Raw genomic sequence first — 26319 nt, forward strand, 5'->3', positions numbered from 1 at the left:
CTCTTCATCCTCCTTAGTATTCCAAGAGAGATACAGCTGAGCAATTTCTCCCACTAACCTAGTCTTCATCATCTCTGTAGGCCTCTCCATTTGTATCCACACTCCTAATTGACAGGTGAGCCTTTCCAATTCTCAATGAATTTATTGGACTGGGAGCCTCCTCAGGTCCCATTGAGTCATTTTTCAACTTCTCACCTGAACAGCATCTTTTTTTCTCTCAGTCTTTCTCTTGAAGAGGCGAGCTCAATAGTCACTTAACCCTAATTGCCTCATACCGAGAGTCATCTCCAGTTGTCCTGATTCCTAACTGGTCACTGGATCCAGATGACTCCACAGGAGAAAGTGAAGTTGGTGACTTAGCACAGCCCCACCTCACTCAAATCCTATTCATGTGCTTGTCATGGTGTCACCTTCCTGATGTCATGGTCTTATTCAAGAATGAAGAACAAGCATTATTATTATTATTTTTCTACAACAGAGTAATTCTACTGGTTGACATGATCTTGCTTATTTACTTCAGTTGATTTATCTTCCATGCATCTCTGTATTCTTCATATTCATTACATCTTACCTTGCAATAATATTCCTTTGTGTTTATGCATTGGAATTTGATAATCAGTTCCCTAGTTGATGGATATCTATAGTTTTTTGCTATTACAAAAAAGTGCTATTATAGTTTGGTGAACATGGGACTTTTCTGTCTATTACTAATGTGGGGTATATTCGCCCTTTTTTACAACCTCTTTATTTTACCGATGAGAAAATCAATCTGAAAATGATTGTGTTTTGTCCAAATATTAAGTGATTTGTCCAAGATTACATAAGTAGAACATTTGAGAGTCAGGATTTGAAGCCAGATCCTCTGACTCCAAATCCAGCCCTTTTTTTCTACTACAAGAAGTCATTGTGTCATAAGGATAAAAGGGTGAACCTATAGTCAAGAAGACCTAAGTGCAAGGGTCTCCTACACTTATTACTTCCATGATCCTAAGCAAGTAATTTATCCTTTCTCAATCTCAATCTCCATCTCAATTTCATTTGTAAAATAGATAATTATAACATAATTATCATGTATTGCTTTGTGCATATAAAAGTATATAGGTGTATATAATTAATATGTACAATTATTATTATCATACAGAATAAAATGAGTTGTTCTGAGAATTAAATGATAATTATGTAAAGTTCTTTACAAACTTTGAAGCACTATCTATATGAGCTATTACTATTAATACAAACCAAATGAATGCTCTCCTAGGATTCTCCAGGTGAGATGACAATCATTCTTGCCTTCTTTGCTTAGGTACTTTACCGATTTTTTTGTTGTTTGCTTTTTTGGTTGTTTTGAAGCATTTATTTGTGAACTCAGATCTACAATCTCTGGGTGGTTGTTGTTCGTCCTTTGTTCTCAAAGATCCATGACATCAGGTTTGCCCAAGATCATGCAACTAATCAGTTACAAGACTTTAGTAGAGTCAATAATTGGCTCTAATTTAGAGTCAAGATTTGAACTCCAGTCCTCAAATCCAGTATTACTTTCAAGATATCACATTGTGTGTGAATTTGGGCAAGTCAGTTTCCCCTTGAGCCTCAATTTGACCCTGTCAAAGAGTTGGAAATTCAAAGAAAAGCAAAAACAGTCCCTGCACTCAAGAAACCAATGTGAACCAATGTGAACCAATGATTGCTAAAGTTCCTTTCCATTCTCAAACCTCCCATCCCATTCATCCACATGATTTGCCCAAAGTCATACAAAAAGTCAGAGGACTATAAAAAGAAATATAGTAAGTTTTGTTTTTATTTTTCAATAAGTGGTTGTTTAGGAAAAGAAGGAAATAAATTGATTTTCATTAACTGGGGAAAAGATTATGTTTTAAAAAAGAAAAACTAAGGGGCGGCTAGGTGGCAAAGTGGATAAAGCACGGGCCTGGAGTCAGGAGTACCCAGGTTCAAATCCAGTCTCAGACACTTGTGTGGCCTTGGGCAAGCTACTTAACCCCACTTGCCTTGCAAAAACCTAAGGAAAAAAAATAAGATTTTAAACTGTAGTAGAAAGTATTATGGGAAGTACACTGGTTTGAAAGTCAAGAGACTTGGAGTCTTTGCTTTTAATTCACTGTATGTCCTTTGACAGGTCCTTCTTACATACTAGATTATCCCTGTATAAAATAAGGGGATGAACTAGTTGACATTTAAGATCCTTTTGTTTTGTTTTATAAAAATATTTACTATATATATTACCTTCTATTAAAAATAATTATGTAAGATAAAAATAGAAATAGGAAACAAATGGAAAGGGTTGAAAACCAAACTGGAATAGTAGAAGATCTGATAAAAGGACAATTTAAATAACTTAGAAGTAATTTTAGGTCCTTGTGTAAAGCTCTGACCTTTGATGACAGCTGGAACTAGGCCAGAGATCTAATTTCTACTTGCTCTGAGCTCTTTCCATTAGGCCATTAGAACTTTTCATATACCACATGTGTATGAGGGGTCATTTCAATTCTGCACTACATCCACAGATAGTTGATGATTATTTGGGGACATTAGACACCAAGCTCAGCTTTTAGAAATCTCATAGGCACTAACATGAAAATGTTTCACATGATCCTATGTGTATTTGATTGTTTACCAGCTCAGGGAGAGGGGAGGAGAGGAGAGATGTGAGGGATAGAATTTGGAAATAATAATTTTTTAAAAATGTTAAAAAAATGTTTTAACATGTAACTGGGAAAAATAAAATGTATTTTAAGATTTTTATTTATTTTTCAATTATATTGAAAGATAATTTTCAGCATTCATTTCTGTAAAGTTTCCTCCCTCCCACGTTTCCCTCTCCTCACTCCAGGATAGCAAGCAATCTGATATAGGTTAAACATTGTGCTATACATATTTTCATATCGGTCACACTGAGAAAGAAAAATCAGAATAAAGGGGGGAAACTACAAGAAGGAAATAAAAAAAATTAAGAAGGTGAAAATATTATGCTTTTATGGCATAGTATATTTTTAGAAAAAAGAAATCTCATAAGGTTAGCAGGAAAGCTGAGGGTAGGAATGGAAAGCAAATTGTTTTTTTTAAAAAACATACTTATCCCTACTCCCACTAACACCACCTCCTTAATTTTTTTTGGGGGGTGGAGAGTGCAGTGGCAATGGGATTAATTGAGTTGCCCAAGGTCATACAACCCTTCATGTTTAAAATAATTTTTTAAATTTAATTTTTTATATCTATGTTCTTTTAACTTGGGGAAAGAATAAGATGAAATATTTCTTATCCTGTCCATTCTTTCTCTTTCTTTTCAGTCTCTAACCCAGTTCCTTGGCTGGTCTGTCCTAAACCCTGACACCTATGAGTCAATGAACAAACTGGAAAACCGAAAGGATGTATTCCAGGATATGGTTAAATATCATGTGAAATGTGATAATGAAGAGATACAGGAAATACTGGTCAGTGTCCCTTTTTTGATGTCTCATCTAGTTTTGCACATCACTTTCTGTCCTGGCATCTGAAATCTGTGGAAGACTTGAGCCTAATAGCCTGGCAGCCACATGGGGCTCAACTTTCTCTCCTTCTCCTTGGTACCAACTTTCCATGAGGCACCTACTCTCCAGGCAGTGTTCTTTGAGATTCCCCCTCCCCATGTTGTAATATCATCTAAACTCCCAATATCTGATGCTTCTCTTGTGTACTCAGGCCAGCAGGTTCTTAGAGCTGGAAGGGATAATCTAATCTAATCCTCTCATTTTACAGATGAAGAAAATGAGGCCAAGAGAAGTCAAATAGCTTGCCCAAGGTCATATAGGTGCTCAGTGGAGAAGGCTGGATTCAAATCCTTTGAACTCTAAATCCAGATTTTCCCCACCATTCCATGCTTATTATGGTCTCTTTTGTATTATGCTATGTTTTTACCTGCCCTACTTGACTTTGAGCTCCATGTCAATAGGGATCCTGCCTTTGTTCTCCTTCAGAACTGATAGTAAATTAGAAAATGTTTATGAAACACACGTATGTAAAGAACTCAGAATAGTATCTAAAGTAAGGGGCCTTTAGTGCTTTATAAATATAATCTCATAATAACCCTGGGAGGCAGGTGTTATTGTTATTACCATTTTATAGTTGAGGAAAATGAGGCAGAAAAAAGTTAAATGACTCATAGACTCACTCTATATGTGAGTTAGTTAGTACCTGACTGGTCTTCTATTCATTGTACTGCCTTTCATTGATGAGACATTTTTAAAAGTTAACACGTTGCCCTGTATCTGCTCTGTGTAGGGGCTATTTTTACCAGATTTTTGTGAGGTTTGGGTTTGTTTGTTGTTTTTTATTTTTGTTTTGTTTTGTTTTTTGGTATTCCCATTGCTTCACAAAATGTCTGGTGTATAGTAATTGTTTAATAAATACTTGTTGCCCACGTGACTGTTTTAATTAGTGAAAATCTGCTTGATGAGTTTGGCCAAGCTGACTGTCTGGTTATCTGAACTGAAGCAAAATTGGTTTTTTAAAAAAAGTCAACATTTTGCCCTTATAATTTTAGATGATAAGAGACCTTTAGGAGAAGAGATTTAGAGATGGAAGGGATGTTAGAGAATATCTAATCCCTCATTTTATAGATGAGAAAACTGGAGCTGAAAGAGGATATCAATAAGGCCACAGGCATTAATTATAGCCTCCTACATTCCAGACCCTGCCAAAGAGTTGGAAATGCAAAGAAAGGCCAAAACAGTCCTGCACTCAAGGAACGCAAAATCAAATGGAGTAGAAAAAAAGCAAACAACTGTGTATCAACAAGATGTGTTCAGGATCAATTGGAAATATTGTCAGAAAGAAGGCATTAACGTTAAGTTGAACTGGGAAAAGCTTCCAAGGTTGGGACTAGTCCAAGGACTTACAGGTAGTAAGTCAGAGAGCTGAAACCTGAAGCTAGATCCTCTTGGTTCAAAGCTAAATCCTTTCCACTGCATGGATGATTTCTTTTGTTCTCTTAGAATTTATGTGGCAGCATCATTTAATGGTGAGAACACTAATCTGGGTATCAGAAGACCTAGTTCTATCATTGTGAGCCTCTCTGAGCTTCAGTTTCCTCTTCTATAGAATAAAGATAGCAATGCATGTACAACAGGATTGTGAGGTAAAGTGCTTTGTAAACACTAGAAATAGTGTTAAGAAAGGAAAGGATACTAGTAGGGGTGGCTAAGATAGAGCACTGGCCCTGGAGTCAGGAGTACTTGAGTTCAAATCCAGCCTCAGACACTTAATAATTACCTAGCTGTGTGGCCTTGGGCAAGCCACTTAACCCCATTGCCTTGCAAAAACCTAAAAAAAAAAAAAAAGAAAAAAAAAGAGAGATTCTAGGGAAGGAAGAGAAACTAGAAGAGAGAAGTGGTGACATGAGAGGTATATATATGCTGATTCTTTTCACTTTTCTCCCTCCCTTCCTTTATTTTCTTTCCAGAAAACTAGAGAACTATATGGAAAAGAGCCCTGTGACTGTGAAGAAGAGGAGTTATTTGAAATTCTAGTGAGTGGAATTAGTACAATGTTTGCTGTGATCTAATATTGGTAACTTTGTAGGGAACAGGGCAAAGGTTGGCCCTGAGCTAGACTGTAAATATTTGTCCTTACCTCCTGACCCTGTCCCAATGATGTGAAGAGTTGAGAAAGACTTAAGGTGGTCTCTGGGGCAGAAGGATTTTCAGGGAATTTTGAAAGATCTGAAGACACCATGGGATTCAATGTCATAAACTTAACAATGGAATTTTTTGTTTAAGCTCAGGTGGCAGATGAGATATTTGGGAGGAGAAAAATAATTTCCTCATGACTGTCATATCAGCCAATGAATATTGATGTTCATCTGTGACCTCACTCAAAAGGCCAGACTAAGTTATATTCCTTGATCAAGAGGATATTTGACTTTCCCCAGAATCCCACAGCAAGTTGCTAAAGGAGCTAGGATTTGAAACCAGGTCTCCTGACATCTTCTGTGGTTCCTCACTGCTGCTGTGTCCCCCTCCCCACTTCCCCTGATTAGAATTCTGTTGCATTCAAGTGCATGATGAGATTATTAATTATTGAGACTGGAGAAGGGCTCCTTCATTGTGGTAGGTTGAGGAACCTCCCAACTGTCTTCTTTGTTTCTGCTTGTTGTGAGCAGTCCTTCACCTGGACCTGACCCAGGAGTCTACAGTCTTTGACTCTCCCCTTAGTCAAAAAGTCAAGGTGAGTAGAGAGCTGGATTCAGAGACCTGCTGAAGCTGTCCTTACTCTGCAGGGGGAACAATGAACTCCAGCCTGCTCCAAAGGAAAGACAAGGGAGGGGGAGAGCTGGCTGCCAGGAGCAGGCTTCTCCCTGAGTCTTATACTAATTCATCAAGAGTATTCTTTCTTTTTCTTCCTTCTTTCTTTCCCTCCTTCCTTCCTTTCTTCTTCCTTTCCTCCATTCCTCTCTTTCTTCAGCAACCTGAACTCCCAGATGCAGAGAAATATGAAATTAATAAATTCCACTTCAGTGACCTGCCCCTGACAGAGCTGGAGCTGGTGAAATGTGGAATCCAGATGTATTATGAACTGAAAGTGGTGGATAAGTTTCACATACCCCAGGAGGTGAGGCTCACACCCCAGTTCTCTGACTTCCTTTTGTTTTTTAAAAAGTTCTGTTTGGAATCCAGAGAATGACCTCAAATTCACTTTGTATTATTTTGATCATTTTCATAATGATCATTGTGGCTTTGGGAAACCTCAGGAATGAAAACTGTGGAGGAATGCCTCATTCATAAAAAAAGTGGGAGCTCATTTTTTTTGCAGATGGGAAAACTGAGCCTGAGAGAGCTTAAATGAATTGCCCAAAGTCACAAAGCTAGGAAGGTATCTGAAGCAGAATTTGAATTTGGCTCCTTACTCCTACCTATCAACCTTTGTGGACAAAAGGATAAGTTGAAATCCCTACACAAAATGGGGTACTACTGGAGCCTAGTTCTTTTCCAAACTTCAAAATAGGCAAGGACTTGTCCAGGGTCACACAAACAGTCCATGCCAGAACTAGTCTGGAAGCCCAAGCTGACTGTCTAGGTCAAGACTCCTTGAATTTCCCCATGAAGTATGATGATACCTTCTTCAGCAGGAAGTTATATTCTATTGATGGTGTTAATTTTTCTGAGTCATGTCTCTTTCCATTGCATGGCCAGTGTTATTAAAATTCAATTCAAGGGGCAGCTAGGTGGCACAGTGGATAGAGCACCGGCCCTGGAGACAGGAGGATCTGAGTTCAAACTTGACTTCAGATACTTAATAATTACTTAGCTGTGTGACCGTAACCTCTTTGCCTTACAAAAAAACTAAAAAATAATTCAATTTAGTTCAATTCATCTCAAAAAAACATAATATTGGGCAGCAAGAGATATCATGGGGTAATAGGTAGAGTTGCCTTAGGCATCAGGAAAATCTGAGTTCAAAACCTCATTTAGATATTTACTGGCTATGTGACCCTAGATAAGTCACTTGTTCTTTTTGGTTCTCAGTTTTCTCATCTCTAAAATGGGAGGTTGGATTTAATAGTCTGTGAAAGGAGGTTTCTTCCAACTCTAAATCTATGATCTTTTGATGGAAGGGGTATCTATACAAGGTTAATTCATAGCTCTAGAATTTTTTTTAAGTATACAATGTACTATTGGTGGGGAAGTAAAAGATAAAGGAAAAATGGAATAGTTTATACCTTCAAGGAGATGGTATGATATAAATTCCTCACATTTATATCATGTCATCCCTATGAGTTTCCCTCTTTTGACTCAATGATCTTTCCATATGTCCATGTTCAGGCTTTAGTGCGGTTCATGTACTCACTCAGCAAAGGGTACCGAAGAATTACTTACCACAACTGGCGCCATGGATTCAACGTGGGACAGACCATGTTCTCATTGCTTGTGGTAGGTTTGATGCTGTAAATGCCCAGTTTTTAGGGGAAGAGGGGACATTATGGAGAAGAGGAAGAAAGTAGGAGTATGTTTCCATTGCTCCACAGCCAACTATCTGGGAAAGCTGTCTCTGGTAGATGGGTATAGACAAAAGTTGAAGAAATTCCCTTGGACTAGTACAAGGAGACAGATGCCCCAAGATATAATGAAGTACATAAGGCCAGGGGAAGAAGTTAAGGAGTTCTCCATTAGCAAATGTCTTTGAGTGAAGGCTCAATGTTTTAGAGGGAATTTGGATTCAAGCATAGGGTAGGACTAGAGACTGAGGTTCTTCTGGATCTGAGAGGCCATGTGAATGCTGGGACTTGAAGAGAAGTGAGGGCTTTGGGGTCTACACAGAGGAGACTTTCAAAATGGGAATCAAAAGTAAGGGTTTTAAGGTGGAGAATCCTATAGAAAGACTGAACATTGGGACTTAGGAGATGGGTACTTGCCTTAAACTTCAGCACGAATTTTGGAATGCTGCTACTTTTTATTTTTATTTTTAGGGTTTTACAAGGCAATGGGGCTAAGTGACTTGCCCAAAGTCACACAGCTAGATAATTATTAAGTATCTGAGATCGGATTTGAACAGAGTTCATCCTGACTCCAAGGCCAGTGCTCTGTCCACTGCACCACCTAGCTGCTCCTGCTTTTTATTTTTTAAAATTAATTTAAATTTTTATGATTTTTTTTAACTTCACTTCATTCTTGAATATTCCTCCCCTACTATATCCAGTAAAGCATTCTTTGTAACAAAGTCTAAAAAAGAAAAAGAAAAAAAGATCATCAACACCATAATCCTGACAATATGTGCAATATTCCATTCTGTAGTCCTCCACTTCTACAGAGGGTAGAAAGGCTCTGAATCTATATTTGGGGCTTAAGAAATATTTTCCAATGAGCTGAAATGCAGTAAACAGGATCATAGACCTTGGCAAGAGAACTGGAATTAAACAAAGAAAATGAAGAGTTCCATTCCCTATGATTTATTCCTGTCTATCTTTTCATAACATAATCTTTTGACATATTTTAGCATATTTTTACTTGCTATCAATATATTCTTCATATTATACTCTCATCACCTTATAATATTTGTAGTAAATACCTTTTTAAAAAAAACAAAATGTGTACTGCTTTCAGAAGGAAAAGGAGAAGGAAAACTCTATGCATTTTTCCTGTAGGTTTTCTAGATTTAGGGAAATCCTAGAAAGTTAGGGGAGATAGTGACTGCAAACATTTGATAAATGACTGACCCAAAAGTGAGGCACCATGGGATGTAGAGCTGAATGAGACGAAGGTGACCATTTAGTCCAATCTCCTCATTTGACAGAGGTTGAAACAGAAGCCTGAGAAGAAAATAGCCCAAGGTCACAAAGGTAACAGCAGCAAAGCCAGACTTTGTTACCTGATTCCAAATCATTTCTTTATACCATATTGCCTTTAATGAAGAGGTCTAAGTAACGGGTAATTAATTGCTCTAGAGTTTACCTAGTTTGAACTTTATATATGCAAACTGACCTTTTGGAGAACTGAAGAATAAATCCATCTCTACATTTATTTGTATGATCACATATTTGTGCTCCCATGAGACAAATTCCTCAGAGTTATATTTACACCAAGAAGGCATAGGAAGAGCATTTGGCTTCCCTAATGAATGGAGTATTAAATGGATGAATTATTGGAGCAATGGTACAAGGTAACTTCAGGCTTCATACAATTACAGTTCTCTGTTTCTCTGTTTACCCAAGACAATCAAATCAAGCCACTTCTGTCTTTTCACCTGTTCAAAGTCCTCCATCCATGCCAACATACCTCAATGACAAAATACTCTGAGGGAGCCATGATAGGGCTTGTGAAGCAAGAAGTGGGTACTCCCCAGTCAGCAGGTGGACAAAAATCTGTTGCAGGCTCCTATCATTGCCTTTTTCCCACAAGCCAGCTTCTAGTATGGGCTCCATGTCATATATGGTGGAGCCAGTGTTATTGCACTGGTTCATAGGGCCTAATTGTGACAGTTTCAGTGTGAATATTTATACCCTGAAAATTGGCAAAAGCTACAAATCAGAGATTTTTTTTTTTGCTAATTGCCTGGAGTTAAGAAAGAGATGGAGAAAATATTAATGAAGCTAATTTAACTTAAAAGTTTATTGTGTCTACATTTTTTCCTTGGAGACCTAAATGTTAACCATTTACCAGGATGTAGCATAGAATTCTAGAATTTCAGAGCTGGAAGGGGGCTCAGAGAATATCTACTTCAACTCATACCAGCAAAAGACTCTTCTACAATGGTTCCAATCAGTATTCAACCAGTCTCTATTTAAAGGTCCCCAGGAATGGGAAGCTCTCAAGCAGTTCAATCAAATGATGAAAACTTCTGTTTATTATGTAGCTCTTTTGAGTGAGCTGAAATCCTCTTCCCTTTAATTTACTCCTATTGCTCTTTGTTATTCTTTGTTCTCTGAGGTCAAGCAGAATAATTGCCTTACTTCAGAATAAACTTTTGGATTCTCAAAGATATCAATCATGTCTCTTTTCTCACCTGAGAAGTTTTTTTTATTTTGCTCAGCACCCTCAGGTTCTTCCACCAATCTTCATGACATGCTTTCCATTACCCATCACCTATACAGTTTGCCCTTCTCTAGGTGTGCTTCTGATTGTCAATATCTTTCCTAAAATGAGGATTCTAGGGCAGAACTCAATATTTCAGATGAGGCCTGACCAAGGCAGAAGTCAGTGGAAGCTCTCTTGAACTGGGTATTGAACTTTAGAAATAATGACTTCCAATGAGCCCCATTGGAATGGTCCAGTTATAGTTGCATACACCTTTGAATTTCTCACAAAAAAGGTTGGTCAGAAATCCTACAGGGAATCATGATGATTCAGATAGAAACTGGCTCCCCTGTTATCATGTTGTTATCCTGATTGCCCTCAGAAAGTCACCAAAAATTAGAACTGGAAAGATCATCTTTTCTGATTTGCTTTTTTTTTTTGAAATCTACAGAGGGGAAAGAACTTCCCCAAAATCCCATCCTATGTTAGTGACTGACCCAGATTTCCTGACTCTTAACCCCTATTCTAGCCAATACCTAACTATAGTCTCCAGAGTGATGGGAAGGAAATCTTCCTCTGGGCCTCTGAATACTTTATTGTTCCTGGGGTGTTGACCTGCATTAAGGAAGTTGACAATGACTCAGGTGTTCTGATTGTCCATGTAGACTGGGAAGCTGAAACGATATTTCACAGATCTGGAGGCCTTGGCCATGGTCACTGCTGCTTTTTGCCATGACATTGATCACAGAGGCACCAATAATCTCTACCAGATGAAGTAAGTGAGCTCAAGTTTCCAAAGGACCCAGACAAACCTGAACTGTTTTTGGGAAACTCCTTTCTTCTCTTTGTCATCATCCTGAGAACCTTAGAACTATGGAATGATAGACCTAAAAGAGACTTACTTGATGCAAATCATTTTCTCTCTCTGTATCTGTTTTCTTCTGTGTAAAATGAATTGGACTAATAACAGGTGTTTTTTAGACCCTTTCCAGAAAGCTCTGATATTTTTGTGTTCTAAGCATTTTGCACATCTGATATTCCATGTTCTGGGTTCTCACATTCTGTGTTCTATTTTGAGATTCTTCTCAGAGTCTACACTGTAATATTCTAATGACTGCAATGTTATCTACCTTGTATTTTCAGGTCCCAGAATCCACTGGCCAAACTCCATGGATCTTCCATCTTGGAAAGACATCATTTAGAATTTGGCAAAACTCTGCTGAGGGATGAGGTACCATCATTAGATTCCATGTTTCTTTCTTTAGTAACATTTTTTTAAAGTTTATATATTTTGATTTTATATCACTGTAATTCTTGCCCTCAGCTATTTGTCCTCCCTCTTCCACTAAGGCTTATCCCATATAAACAATGCCAAAAAGTTAAGCAACACTACTGATTTGTTATTCATTTTTGAGCAAATGTGCTTTGTTTACAGTCCTTTCCAACAAGAAGAAGAAAGTACATTTCTTCTGATCATAACTCTATGTTGACTTTTTTCAGCATTTGAAGTCATACAAAACATTTCCCCTTATTTGCCTTGTTAAAAAAAAAAAGAAACATAAGAAATTGGTAAAAGTATACTTTTTCAGCACTCAAATTTTTATCAGTTCTCTCTCTGGAAGTGAATAATATTTTTTCCTCAGAGATCCTTTGGAATTGCTTTAAACCATCATATTGATCAGAATAGCTAAATCTTTCACTGTTTATCATCATTATAATATTGCTATTACTGTGAACAGAGATCTCCTGGTTTTGCTCACTTCTCTCTGCATCAATATAGGTCTTTCCAGGTTTTTCTGAGACTACCCTGTTCATCATTTCTTATAACAATAGAATTCTATCAGAATCATATGCCATAACTTGTTTAACCATTTCTCAATTAATGGGCATCCCCTCAATTTCTAATTCTTTGCCACCATAAAGAGTTGCTATAAATAGTTTTGTGCATATATGTCCTTTTCCTTTGACTTTTCTAATAGTTATATTGCTGAATCAAAGGCCATGCACAATTTTATTGCCCTTTGTGCATAGTTTCAAATTGTTTTCTAGAATGGTTGGATCAGTTCTCAACTCCACCAATAATGCATTAGTACCCTTACTTCCACATAGTTTTTAATATAAGGGAACTGAAATGGAACAATGGTCTCTTGATTCCAAATCCAAGGTGATTTTCTTTGTACCACATATTCAATGGGAGGGGGAATTCCCTATAGATGATGACCTCCCCCAGATTCTTCTGTTTTTAGGTGACACTGGGCTGATTGATTGCAAGCTCCTTACTATCTATAAAAGTTCCCACCACACACAATGGAATTTTTAACCATTTAAAAGAAATTCTGCTAACAGTCCAGAATGGAAAAAAATCAACTAGATAATGACTGTCTCTTTCCAGGACTATGACATGTAATTTGAGAAACTTGTTGGTTCAGGCAAGCAGTATCTTTATTGTGAATAGGTATGTTAGAAAATCATCTAGAATTGACTAGGAAGGAGGAAGAGATGGCATTTAGCAAATTTTGCAGTCTTTTTTTTAACACTTAGATTATTCTTTTACATAGTTTATGTGAATTGAATGATGGAACTCATCACAATTTCTGAAGGATCAAAATTGCAAATCATTCAAAGGACAATAGAAGAAATCATTGTGAGGTAGCATGGAAAGAATACTCAGTTTGATGCCAGAGAACTTACATTTGACTCTTACCTCTGACCTTACCTTTAAATCTTATTCTCTGTGTAACCTTGGACAAGTCACTTCTCTGGGCCTCTGTCTTCATCTGCAAAATGTATAGGCTATAAGGTCCCTTTCAATTTTCAGTGTTGATCACTGTTCATGATGGTGATAGGCATGCTGCAGTTTATCTGCAAATTGACTGTCAAATTTATCAAGATATGATGGAAGGGGGGCGGCTAGGTAGCGCAGTGGATAAAGCACCGGCCCTGGAGTCAGGAGTACCTGGGTTCAAATCCAGTCTCAGACACTTAATAATTACCTAGCTGTGTGGCCTTGGGCAAGCCACTTAACCCCATTTGCCTTGAAAAAACCTAAAAAAAAAGATATGATGGAAGGGATGGTATCCAGAACAAATGTCACAGAAGCATTTGTTAAGTACATGGTGCTAGACTCCTTGGGATACAATTATGTTAGCAAAAAATGGTCTTTTCCTCAAAGAGTTCATACTCTATGTGTGAAGGTAGAACATAAAAAAGATGAATTGAAAGTTTCTGGGCTTGCAGGTAGAAGAATGGAGGAGGGTAAGGTAACTGGAAAAGAGGAAGAAGGGTAAAAGAAGTTTGAAATATTGAGTCATGAGTGACATGGAACATGGTTGAGGTCTTCCTGATAGAATGGTCTGGGAAGACAGTCACCAATTAGGAGAATGGGACCTCAGAGTGGAGGCATTTCCATGGTGGCAAGTTGGTTGTAGAGGAAGAAGAGAATTCTGGAGAGTAGCATCACTGGAAGAAGAGGGCTGATGCTAAGAGCAAAGGATAATAGATGAATAATCTAAGTGCTGCCATAACGTCATGAAATGATCTAAGACCCAAAGTTAGATCCTAAAGCTCCCTTCCTACCTCAGTGAAGGTCATAGTTAAGTGATAAGAAGAATCTCTGTGCAGAATTCATGGGAAGTCATGGATCAGAATAACATATGATAAGAAAGTGTAAGTAGATTAACTGATATCTTTGGAAAATATATCCACATTGATCCAGTGAAATTAATTTTGTTCAATTTTATTTTATTTCAGTTCCTTATGTTTTTCCCTCCATCCCATCCCTCGCCTATTATAAAGGCAAGGAATATGATGTATGTACACGTCCAGGGCAGAATTTTTTTTTTTTTTTTTTTTTTTTTTTTAGTTTTTGCAAGGCAAACGGGGTTAAGTGGCTTGCCCAAGGCCACACAGCTAGGTAATTATTAAGTGTCTGAGACACCGGATTTGAACCCAGGTACTCCTGACTCCAGGGCCAGTGCTTTATCCACTGTGCCACCTAGCCACCCCCAGGGCAGAATTCTTTACAAGGTTTTATACATGTAAATGATAAGGTTAATGCAGGCATTGCCAGACCTAGCTCAGTGTTTGGGAAACTCTAAAGGAAAGTGTGGGAGAGAAGAGTTATTAGATGGTCTACCGAACTGAAGACCTATAGAGCTGTTGTGCTGACCTCCTTACTGAATGCCTGTGAAACCTAGACAATCTATCAGCATCATGCAGGAAACCAAATTGCTTTCATTTGAATTGTCTTAGGAAGATTCTGAGAATCACCTGGCAAGGTAAGTTACTAAACAATGAGGTCTTTTCTCAAGCTAAGCTGCCAAGCATTCAAATTCTACTTCAGAGAGCATAGCTCTGATAGGCTGGTCATGTTGTTGGAATGTGAAATATTCACCTAAAAGATTATTTTATGGAGAACTCATGTGAGGCAGGAATTCATCTGGTCATCAGAAGACATTCTCAAGGTCTCTCTGAAGCAGTTTAGAATCAATTGCATGACATGGGATATACTGTCAAAAGACTGATCAGCATGATGTGCCTATCAAAGAAGGCACTGTGTTTTATAAGCAAAGCAGAATTGGAGATGAGCAAATTTAGAGACATCTCCACTACAAATGTTCATATGGATTATTTGTGCCTAACATGGTAGATAGAGCTTTTTGAGTCCATATTGGTCTGATCAGATATGATCAGACACACTGGATCTTGACTCCAATATGATGATGATGTCAAGAATGAAGGACAAAACTAATCAACTATACATATACCCAAGTATGTGTGTGCATGTATGCATATGTGAGATCATATAAGACATATTTCCCAATTATCCATGTTTAAAAAAAAACAAGAAAAAGAAAGGAGGAAAATTTGCTTCATTCTCTACTCTGAGTTCATCAGTTCTCAATCTGGAGATTCATAGCTTTTTTCATTACAAGTCCTTTGGAAATATGCTGGTCATTGTATCAGTGATCTGTAATATTAAAAAATGAAACAGAAGCAGAACAAAAAGGAGTATTTCACATAAGTCTAGCCTTCATTGAGAGATACTTAATAATTACCTAGCTGTGTGGCCTTGGGCAAGCCACTTAACCCTGTTTGCCTTGCAAAAAAAAAAAAAAACAAAAAACTCAAGCTTGGAGCATTTGAGCTCATCCCTGCACCTCACATCTTGCCTCTTTGAGATCCTTTTCCACAGCAAGAGAAAGATAATATTCTCTTAAAGGCACAGGGACTCTTTAGTCTGGGAATCCAAAGAAAATATTTCCTTCCTGATGAGAAGGTTTTATCTCAGCTGCTCCAAAGCCTTTGGTAGGAGAATGCTACAGCTTTTAAAATATCCTTCTCTTATATTTTTCCTTAGAGTCTAAACATCTTCCAGAACCTTAATCGAAGGCAGCATGAGCATGCCATTCACATGATGGATATCGCAATCATTGCTACAGACCTGGCCCTTTACTTCAAGTATGTGCTTCCTCTTGAGCTAAAGGAGTATTTATATTCAAGAAACTTGTAGAGTTTAAAAATAAGGTGCAATAATGCATGAAGATACCCTTCAATTAAAACCAACTAGCATATATGAAGTGCTTGCTATTTGTTAAGCACTGGAGATTCAAAGACAAAACTAAGACAGTTTCTAATGTAATCTCTGATATTCTACTGGGGTGGGGTTGGTACAACGTTGTGTGTGTGTGTGTGTGTGTGTGTGTGTGTGTGTGGACAGAGACAGAAAGAGACATTCAAAGAGACAGAGACAGAAACAGAGACAGAGACAGACAGAGAAAGAGAGAGAAAGAGAGACAGACAGGCAGAAGAAAATAGGAAAATGGAGGGAGAGGAGGGGAGGCGCTATCTTTGAAAGTTAGGAGGAGGGAGGGGGGAAGGAGAGACAGAAACAGAGAAAGACAGAGGCATAAGGAAAGGGAAGGTTTTATGAAAAACTTAATACTAAGTTGAACTTTGAACAAATATATGAAATATGAGGAAGGAGTACATTCCCAGTATTGAAGGATGCATTGTTTGAGTGAAAAAATATGGGAAATGGAATGTTGAGTTTGAGAAGCTACAAGAAGTTTAGTCTGGCTAAAATGCAATGAATATGAAGAATAAAAATATGTAAAATTGTTAAGGTAGATTAGAACTGGTTTGTGAAGGAGTTAAAGGTCATGGTGAGGATTCTGTATTTTATCCTAAAAGTAATGTGAAAATATTGAAGCAGGGAGTTCCAAGTAGCTTAAAGATGATGATGATGATGATGATGATGAATAAAAACAATAAGAATATTAATAATACCAATAGCTAACACTTTAATAGTGCTTTAACATTTTAAAGCATTTTTCATATGTTAACTCATTTGATCTTCACATAAATCCTGAGAAGTAAGGGCAATTATTATCTCCATCTTATACTTGGGTAAACTGAGCCCATTTTAGGTTATCTTAGAGGTCAGTTTAGAGAATCTCTTAATTACCCAGGATCATATATCTAGTAAGGAATATTTGAACTCTGACTTTCCTTACTCCAAAGTTAACATCTACCTATTGTACCACCTAGACTCCTGAAGTGAAGAGGAACTGGAACCTGGACAATCAATAATAGGCTGTTAGAGGGAACAAGATGATGAGGTGGGAGTTGGGAAGATAGAAAATCAAATTAAGCCTCCCCTGCTTATTAGCTGTGGGACTCTGAGGTAGTCATTTAACTTCTGACTCAGTGGAGATATAAAATGGGATATAAAATGCAATGATATAATATTTGTAAAGAGTTTGGCACATGGCAGATGTTTCCTTTTAATCAAACATTCCAGCAGAAGGGGGGAGGCTCTGAACTAGGTGGTTGTGTAAGAGGAGAGAAAGGGATGTGTTCAGGCTATATCATGGAAGTAAAACTGACAAGACTTGACAAACTAATTGGATATGGTGAAGGGGAAAATGGCCTTAAGATTGTGACCCTGGGTAATTTAAAAGGATGAGGCTGCCCTCAAATGAAGTAAGGAAGTTTGGAGGAGCTTTAAATTCAGGAAGAAAGAACAAATATCATTTGGCACTTCTTGAGATTAAGATGTTAATGGTACACCCATGCAGAGATCTTCTGTTGTACATGTAGGCCTGGAGTTATTGGTTTGGAGATATTGGTTGGGAATCATCTGCTCAGAAATGGTCATTGACCTATGTTATCTGATTAAATTACCAGGGGAGAAAGGGTAGACGGTTGAGGGCAGTACCTCTATGAATACTTAACAATGGATCATAATATATTATAAGAAGAATCAAGCAGGAAACAGGGAACCCAGAGAGAACATGATATGACCTGAGGGAAAGTATCCAGGAGAAAGGGGTGTAACAATGTCAAAAGCCACCTAAGTTGAAAATTGAGAAGTCTTAAGATTTAGCAGATAAAATGTTAATTAGTAATGTTGAGTTGTTTTGCTTGATTATGTTTATTATAGGAGAGAACTTACATGGGGATAGGGGAGGTTAATGGGTAGTGTTAGAGGTACAAATAAAATAAAGAACAACAATTAAAAATTTAAATAGAATCTATCAAAGTTCAGAAGGGATCTTTAAAAGGCTGATTTGGTAAATACTTTGTCCAAATTGAATATTGTTGCTGTTCAATCATTTCAATTTGTCTGGCTTTTCAGGACTCCATTTGGGGTTTTCTTAGAGAAACTGTAGTGTTTTGCCCTTTTCTTCTTTAGCTCATTTTACAGACAGGAAATTGAGAAAAGCAGGGTTAAATTCTTTGCCCATGGTCACACAACTAAGTATGAGACCATGCCACCATCTTGGCCCCACCCCACTTCTTGACTTTTCTATCAGAATTTGGTCCAGCCATTTTCTATATTTTTGAGGAGATGTGGGAAACTTAGGCAAAATGCTACCTCTCATTTTGCTACCTTGACTCTGCACTCAAGGAAAGGTTATACAATGTTGATGGCAGAGAGGTCTTGAAATGACATTGGGAATAAAGAATATGGCCTCTGAATCAAAGAGATTAGAAGAACAAGGGTGGAAATCTGTTGGCTAAAGGACAGAGCAAGGACTGGGTGATTTGGACCCTCTCCTTTGGTGCAATGTTCTTTCTCATTTCCCATCCTATCCCATAGCATGACAGGAATTTGGAACTAGGATTCAGATTTGAACTCTTGATTCTCCCACTAGCTTACTGTATGTCCTCAGGTAAATCACTTCTTCTCTCAGGACCTTAATCTCTCCAACTGTAAAATAAGTTAATAATTCCTGACTTGCTAAAAGAAAAGGAAAAGGTACTAGTCTGGGACTCAGGAGACCTGAAATTAGTTCTAGTTGTGCCTGTCTAGCTATGTGACTTTGGGTAATTCTCCCAAAGTCCTTAGTTTCTTCCTAGATAAAATGAAGAGATTGGGTGTAGTAATGATTTCTAAGTTCACTTCTAGCTCTGACATTCTGTGATTTAATCTATGTGGAAATTGAAGACTGGGTTCAGGAAGAGACCAAGCTAAAACTTAGAGATCTGGACAAATGAGAACAGACCTTCCTTCCAAAACACAAAAGGAGCAGCCAGGAGCTATTTGCCAAGAACTTAAGGGGAATGTTTTGTTCTCCTTAAACAAATTGTTCTTGGCTCAATCAAAACTGGAGATATGTTCTCAGATGATTTTATGAGTTTTTGTAGGGCCAAAGGCCAGAACCAATTTATAGAGTTATGTAATCAGAGGCTATGAAGGTGATCTCTCAATAAGATTACAGACCAAACATACCCCCATACTGGCTAACACCATCCCCTATCCTACCCTAAGAGCTTCTGCTCTGCCACCCACATGGAGCATCTAGTTTGTCGGCATTATGTTAATCAATACCAGGATAAAAAAAAAGTCAGTGTTGCCTTTAGTCCTTCCTACCAAAGAATTAGAAATGTTTAATCTAGAGAAGAGAAGAAATTGAGGGAGGGGATGGTAACAGCCAGGTATCTTCAAATATCTTGAAGATTGTCACGTGGAAGATGAATTAGACCCTATTCCAGTTGACTCCACCAATGTCTAACTATCCTTTGTCATTCTTTAAGTTTTAAATATTATTTTTAAATCAATTATTTTATTTAAAAATAAACTTGCATAAAATAATGAAAAAGGAAATGAACAGAATCAAGAGAATGTTGCATACAGTAAGAGTAATAATTCTTTAAGAATAACTTTGAATGAATAAGTTATTTTGACAGGAATAATTGCCCAAATTAACTTCAAAGGCCATGTGAAGGAAGATCCTATCTGCATTCAGAGAGATAACTGATAAATGGAAGTACATATAGAATAATTTTGGATGAATATACATATTTGTGTCTAATGGCAGCCATTTCTGGGGTTGCTAAATAAAAACTTCATTATATATCTAAAAGGAATAGCAAGTTGTACATAATAGATTTACAGTTTCATCTATAATCATCTTTTTTTATTTTTCATTTGATATTTTATTTAATTTTTCCAATTACATGTTTTGAAAGTTTTTCAATATTTATTTATATGTATATGCATATTTTTAAGTTACATAATTTCCTTCTACCCTCTCAGGGGTGAACAGTAAAATGAATATTGTACATATACATTTATGTTAAATATGTTTATGGATTAGTGATTTTTGGTATGAGGAATCAGGATCAAGGGAAAAGAAAGAAAACCATGAGATAGGAAAGAGAAATTTTTTTAAAAGAGTGAATGTAGGGGTGGCTAGGTGGCACAGTAGATAGAGCACCAACCCTGGATTCAGGAGTACCTGAGTTCAAATCTGGCCTCAGATACTTAATAATTACCTAGCTGTGTGTCCTTGGGCAAGCCACTTAACCCCATTGCCTTGCAAAAACTAAAAAAAAAAAAGTGAATGAAAAAATTGAATTCATTCAGATTCTGAAAGGTTTTGTATTTTGTTTTGTTTTTCTTCCTCTGGATGGGGATAGCATTGTCCATAACCAGTCTAATATAGTTGTCCTAGTTCTCTAAACTGCTAAGAGGAGCTGCATCCATCAAGGTTAATCAACTCACAATGTTGTTAATGTGTAAATTGTTCTTTTGGTTCTGCAACCTTCATTCAGCAACAGATCCTGTAATTCATTCCATGCCTCTCTAGAGTCCAATCGTTTATGTTTTCTTTTAGAACAATAGTATTCCATAACATTCATATGCCATAACTTGTTTAGCTATTCTCCCCAATTGATGGGCATCTCCTTAATTTCCAATACTTTACCAATGCAAAAAAAGAACTGCTATGAGTATTTTGAAATGTGAGACTTTTCCCATTTTTTGTGATTTCTTCTGGAAATAGGCCTAGTATTGGAATTGCTGGGTCAAAGGATATAATCGGTTTTATTGTTTTTTGGTCATGGTTCCATATTGCTCTCCAGAATGGTTGGATTAGTTCACAATTCCATCAACAATGCATTAATATCCCAGTCCTCCCACAACCTCTCCAACATTGATTGCTTCCCCTTTTTGTCATCTTAGCCAATCTGATAGGTGTGAATTGATAAACTCAAAGTTATTTTAATTTGCATTTCTCTAATCAGTAATGATTTGGTGCATTTTTTCACATGATTATATTTAGCTTTAATTTCTTCATTTGAAAACTGTCCGTTCATATTCTTTGAACATTTATCAATTGGGGAATGACTTGTATCCTTATAAATTTGATGCAATTCTCTCATTATAAATGAGACCTTTATCATAACCCCTGGCTGTGAAAATTGTTTCTTAGCTTTCTGTTTTCCTTCTTGGTTTTATTAGTGTAACAACTTTTTAATTTAATATAATCAAAATCATTCATTCTGCAATTTATAATGTTCTCTGTTTCTTACTTAGTCATAAATTTCTCCCCTTTCCATAGAGCTGACAGAGAATTTCTTGATCTGTTAATTGATCTATAGTGGTGTACTTTTTGTCTAAATCCTGTACTCATTTTGACCTTATTTTGGTATAGGGTGTGAGACATGGATCTATGACTAGTTTTTACCATACCATTTTTCAGTTTTCCCAACAATTTTTGTCAAATAGTGAGTTCTTATCCCATAAGCTGATGTCTTTGGGTTTGTCAAACAGGAGATTACTATAGTCATTTATTGCTGTTTCTTTTGAATCTGTCCTAATCCACTGATCCATTGTTCTATTTCTTAACCAGTACCAGGCAGTTTTGATGACTGCCATTTTTTAGTATAGTTTTAGATCTGGTAGAATTAGGTCACCTTCCTTTTACTTTTTTTTCCCCCACCAGTTCCCTTGCTCCAGATGAATTTTGCTACTATTTTTCCTAGCTCAATAAAATAATTATTTGGTAGTTTGACTTGTATAGCACTGAATAAATAATTTAATTTGAGTAGAATTGTCATTTTTAATTATATTAGCTCCACCTAACCATGAGCAATTGACATTTTTCCAGTTGTTTAGATCTGATTTTATTTGTGTGAGAAGTACTATGTAATTGTGTTCATACAGTTTCTGGATTTGCCTTGGGAGGTAGATTTCCAGGTATTCAATGTTTGTCTTCAGTTACTTTAAATGGAATCCCTCTTTCTATCTCTTGCTCTTGCATTGTTGTTCACATATAGGAAAGTCAAATCAACTTTTTTTTTTTAAAAAGTTATGCCATGTTATGAAAATGTTTTATTCCCTAAATTAAAAATAAAATAAATTTAAAAAATTAAAATAAACCAGCTGTAGATATCCAGGATAGGGAATATGCAACTAAAAAAAGTTTATGGAAAAAAAAAAGATCTTGGGGTTCTATTAGACTGCAAATTCAAAATGAATCAGCAGTTTGACATGACAGCCAGCAGAGTCACTGCAATTTATCTCTAATGATATCTTAGGAAGCTGGAAAGTGTTTGCCTCAATTTCTTTCTCTGTAAAATGGGAATAATAATAGCAGCCCCCCGGGTTTGTTGTAGGGATAAAATAAGATAATATTTGTAATGTGCTTTGCAAGTCTTAAAGTACAATATAAATGTAGATAAATGCTATATATTATTATGAGGCTAAATGAATATAAATCAAGCATTCAGCATAAGTAAAGTGTTATGACCATTGATGATATTATTGTTGCTTAAGTTTATCCATTGCCTGCACTGGTCCATAAAATAGTTCATCCATCTTCTTAGAAAACCCCCTGGCAGATTCCCATTGTGATTTCTCCTCACTTTTTAGGGTTCCTGATATATGGGCAGATGTATATGGAAATCAGCTTGTCAACATGACTTTGTGACTCCTAGGTGAACAAACTTAGGGACTCTCTGCCTTTGTCCTTTCCCTTATTGACTGCCTCATGTTCCTGAGCCTGAGCTCTTCATCTGGCTACAAGTCCTGCCCTGCTCCCTCTGCCTAGGACCAAACTAGAAAGAAGAGGATGTCTTCTGTCTCCTTGCCCTCTCCTTTCTTACCATAGAACACAACTTACCACAGTCACCATGAGATCCACTCACTGCCTCTGATCCACACTACCCACATGACTGTGGCCAAGTACATTAGCACTTGGGATCATCAAGAAAGGTTTCCCATAGAAAGCAGTCCTTGAAACTTGAAAATAGTGAAGATCCTATCAGACAAAAAGGAGAAGAAAGTAAGGAACTGAGGAACTGAGGAAGGCCGTTTGACTGGACTACATTGAAAAGGGAATAAAGTAAAATGTATATAATTTCTAATGAAATTGGAAATATAGTTTGGGACCAGGTTGTAAAGGACTTTCAGAATCAAATAAGGATGTTCATATATAATCCTTTAGGCAATACAGAGTTACTAGAGTTTGCTGCATAGGGGAGTGATAATGTGCTTCAGAAACAAACATTTTGGTAGCTAGGTAGAGAACTAAGTTGGTAAGATAAAGAGTGTAGTCAACTTTGTCTAGGAGTCTGACTAAGGGAAATCTAGCTTGAAAGAATAGTTCAGGTCTTTTAAATTAGGAGAGGAGGATGTTTGAAGGCATTGAATAAGAATTAATAAAAAGGGAAAAACTGCCAGGGAAGAGGAAAGATAATTCAGTGGACAGTTTGCTTTAAAAGTTGTGAATGGATGGGTTTGAAAGCATATGAAGGGGGCGGCTAGGTGGCGTAGTGGATAAAGCACTGGCCTTGGAGTCAGGAGTACCCGGGTTCAAATCCGGTCTCAGACACTTAATAATTACCTAGCTGTGTGGCCTTGGGCAAGCCACTTAACCCCATTTGCCTTTCAAAAACCTAAAAAAAAAAGAAAGCATATGAAGAAGGATGAACTTTGTCAAAAAGGGCCAATTCATTATCAGAGACTGGAAGAAAGAAGGAAAGAGTCTGATATCTTGGGAGTTTGGATGCATGTACTCATGGTTAATAATGTCAATTTTCTCTATAAAAAATTCAAATCCTCAGCTGAGAGGGTAGGTGGAGGAAAAGTGGGAAGTTTGAGGACAGAGGAGAAGGTTTAAAATGGATTTTTTGAAAAGCTTCATTGAGGTTACTCAACACAAATTTGTCATATTCATCATCAGCATAGTTTTGTGACTTTCCCAATTCTGTTCAGTAGCTATTGAGTAAGAACAGAGGAGGTGGGAATTATTCTGAGGTGAGGTAGCATTAGAACAAAAGGGCAAAGAGTGAAGAATTGAATTGGTTTGCTAAAAGTACAAGACTGGGAAGGGAAGAAAATGAAGTCAGAATATAGCTAATAGTCTAAGAAACTGACCCAAGTACAATCAAGATGAAGCAAAGAATAGTTACAAAATATTTCTCCCTTAATCTTGGAGCATACTCTACACTATTTTACATAGCAACAGTGGAAATGTGAGCCCACACTTATTGCAGTATTCTAGAAGACAGTCACATGCTTGGGGAGGAGATATGGCTTTGACAGTTCACATCACCAACACTACCTGCTATTGTTCAGTCCTTCTGTGGTGTCTGATTCTTTGGGATGCCATGGACCATTGTTCACTAGTTTCTTCTGTCCCCCACCATCTCCTGAATTCTGTCCAAGCTCATGTTCATTGCTTCCATCCATCTTATCCTCTGCCATCTTTTCCTCTTGCCTTCAATCTTTCCCACATCAAGGTCTTTTCCAATGAGTTCCGAATTTTCATTAAGTGACCAAAGTATTTAAGCCTCAGTATTCTCTGATGACTCTTCCCCTTTTTTTGGTTTCTTCATGTTGTTTCCCTTGACTGCAGTGTGTTTTCTGAGTAAAGTTAGATTTTCTGGACCTGTTTCTCTCCTCAGTTCAACTCCCAATGGCCAAGGCTGACTGTCTCCTTGGGAGTCATCTCCTCCTTCAACCTCCAACCACTCCCTACTGAGTGTGGTATTTCCTATTGGATGACTAGCTTTGCTGTAAGATGTCATGACTTAGAAGGGACTGGGAAGAAGGAGAAAGAAAATTCTTCTCTCCCAGCAATGGACTTCTCTCCCCTCAGGCACTGAGACCTTTTTTGATGGCTGACTCTTCTCTCTATTGTCAAAGGTCACACTTTTCAGAGCTGCATTTGATCTTGATTATCATATTATATAAACCAAAAGAGACTTCCATTTTGGGGGGGGCAGCTAGGTGGCAAAGTGTATAGAGCCCTGGAGTCAGGAGGGCCAGAGTTCAAATGCAGCTTCAGACACTTAATAATTGCCTAGCTATGTGACCTTGGGCCAATCACTTAACCCCACTGCCTTAAATAAATATTTTTTTTTAAAAGAGACTTCTATTCTGAAAAGGACAGAGGAGAAGGTTTAAAATGGAACATGGCCAGTCTTTACAACCCATAGCCAGCCAGTTGGTAAGCATATATTATTATATGCTAGACTTTGTACAGATAAAAGCAAAAAGAAAGGGAGTCCCTTTCCCCAAGAATCTTGTTAGAATGGAAGAAGACAACACACAAAAAGGAGCTAAACAGCAGAGAATTGAGGTACCCATGCAGGGGAATAGTGTTGAAATCCAGAAAATTAGGAGTATATCTGGTTTGGGAATGAATGTTGATGACTTCCCAAAATAGAGGCACCCAGAATTGCTCTCCAATGGAAGAAGGAGTCAACATGGCTGAGGGAGAAGACGGAAGAAGAGGATGGGCTATCATAGGATGAGGAGGTTCCAGGTGCAGAGGGAGTTTCCAGAGTGAGACTGCACTTGATATTGAAGTCCTAAGAATCACATGCATAGCTGGGAGGAGAATGAATATTAGACAGCCTGTGTCTACAAAATAGGTCTAACTTGCCTCCCTTTTAATTTCATCAGTTATAATCATAGACCCAGTAAAGGGGTATATGATGTAGCTAGGTGGTACAGCAGATAGAGTGTCAGGTGTGGAGTCAGGAAAACTTATCTTCATGAGTTTAAGTCTGACCTCAGACATTTATTTGTTGTGTGACCTTGGGCAAATCACTTAAGTCTCTCTGCTTCAGTTTCCTCATCTGAAAAATAAGTTGGAGAAAGGATCACTCCAGTATTTTTGACAAGAAAACTCCAAATCAGGGTCACAAAGAGTTACACATGACTGTATGACAACAAAGGGGTATATAGCTTTTTCTTTGCATTTTGACTTCAGCATTAAGTTGCTTTCACTTTTTCCTGACCTGGGAGTTCATCAACTGAGTAAAATAAGATTTTCTGATCTGCTTCACTCCTCAGTTTAACTTTCATCCCTGAGAAATCAAAATTTTCACAATCACAAATATAAAAATGAACAAATTGAACAAGGCCACATTGCTAAATAAATTAAAATTTAGGTTTCCTGGTGTCTAGTACAGTGCTTTTTCTACTTTTTTTTATACCTTTGGGACAAGGGTCTGCTGGTATTGTTTAACAACTGGAACAAATGAGTTTATATTTGTTAAAAGTGCTTTGCACAGT

The 26319-nt window shown here is 37.3% G+C and overlaps 1 protein-coding gene across 2 annotated transcripts in view; it reads left to right on the top strand.

Annotated features, from left to right (window-relative positions):
* PDE6A (phosphodiesterase 6A) overlaps positions 1-26319 on the top strand; it is a 92099-nt gene that overhangs the window by 42395 nt on the left and 23385 nt on the right. For both annotated transcript variants that reach the window (XM_074212661.1, XM_074212660.1), the window contains 7 exons: positions 3306-3449; positions 5456-5521; positions 6457-6603; positions 7815-7922; positions 11168-11277; positions 11646-11733; positions 15862-15962. In XM_074212661.1, the coding sequence (XP_074068762.1) occupies positions 3306-3449; positions 5456-5521; positions 6457-6603; positions 7815-7922; positions 11168-11277; positions 11646-11733; positions 15862-15962 (764 nt within the window). The remainder of the gene's footprint in view (positions 1-3305; positions 3450-5455; positions 5522-6456; positions 6604-7814; positions 7923-11167; positions 11278-11645; positions 11734-15861; positions 15963-26319) is intronic.

Source organism: Macrotis lagotis, chromosome 1 (assembly GCF_037893015.1).
Source record: "Macrotis lagotis isolate mMagLag1 chromosome 1, bilby.v1.9.chrom.fasta, whole genome shotgun sequence".
NCBI lineage: Eukaryota > Metazoa > Chordata > Mammalia > Peramelemorphia > Peramelidae > Macrotis > Macrotis lagotis.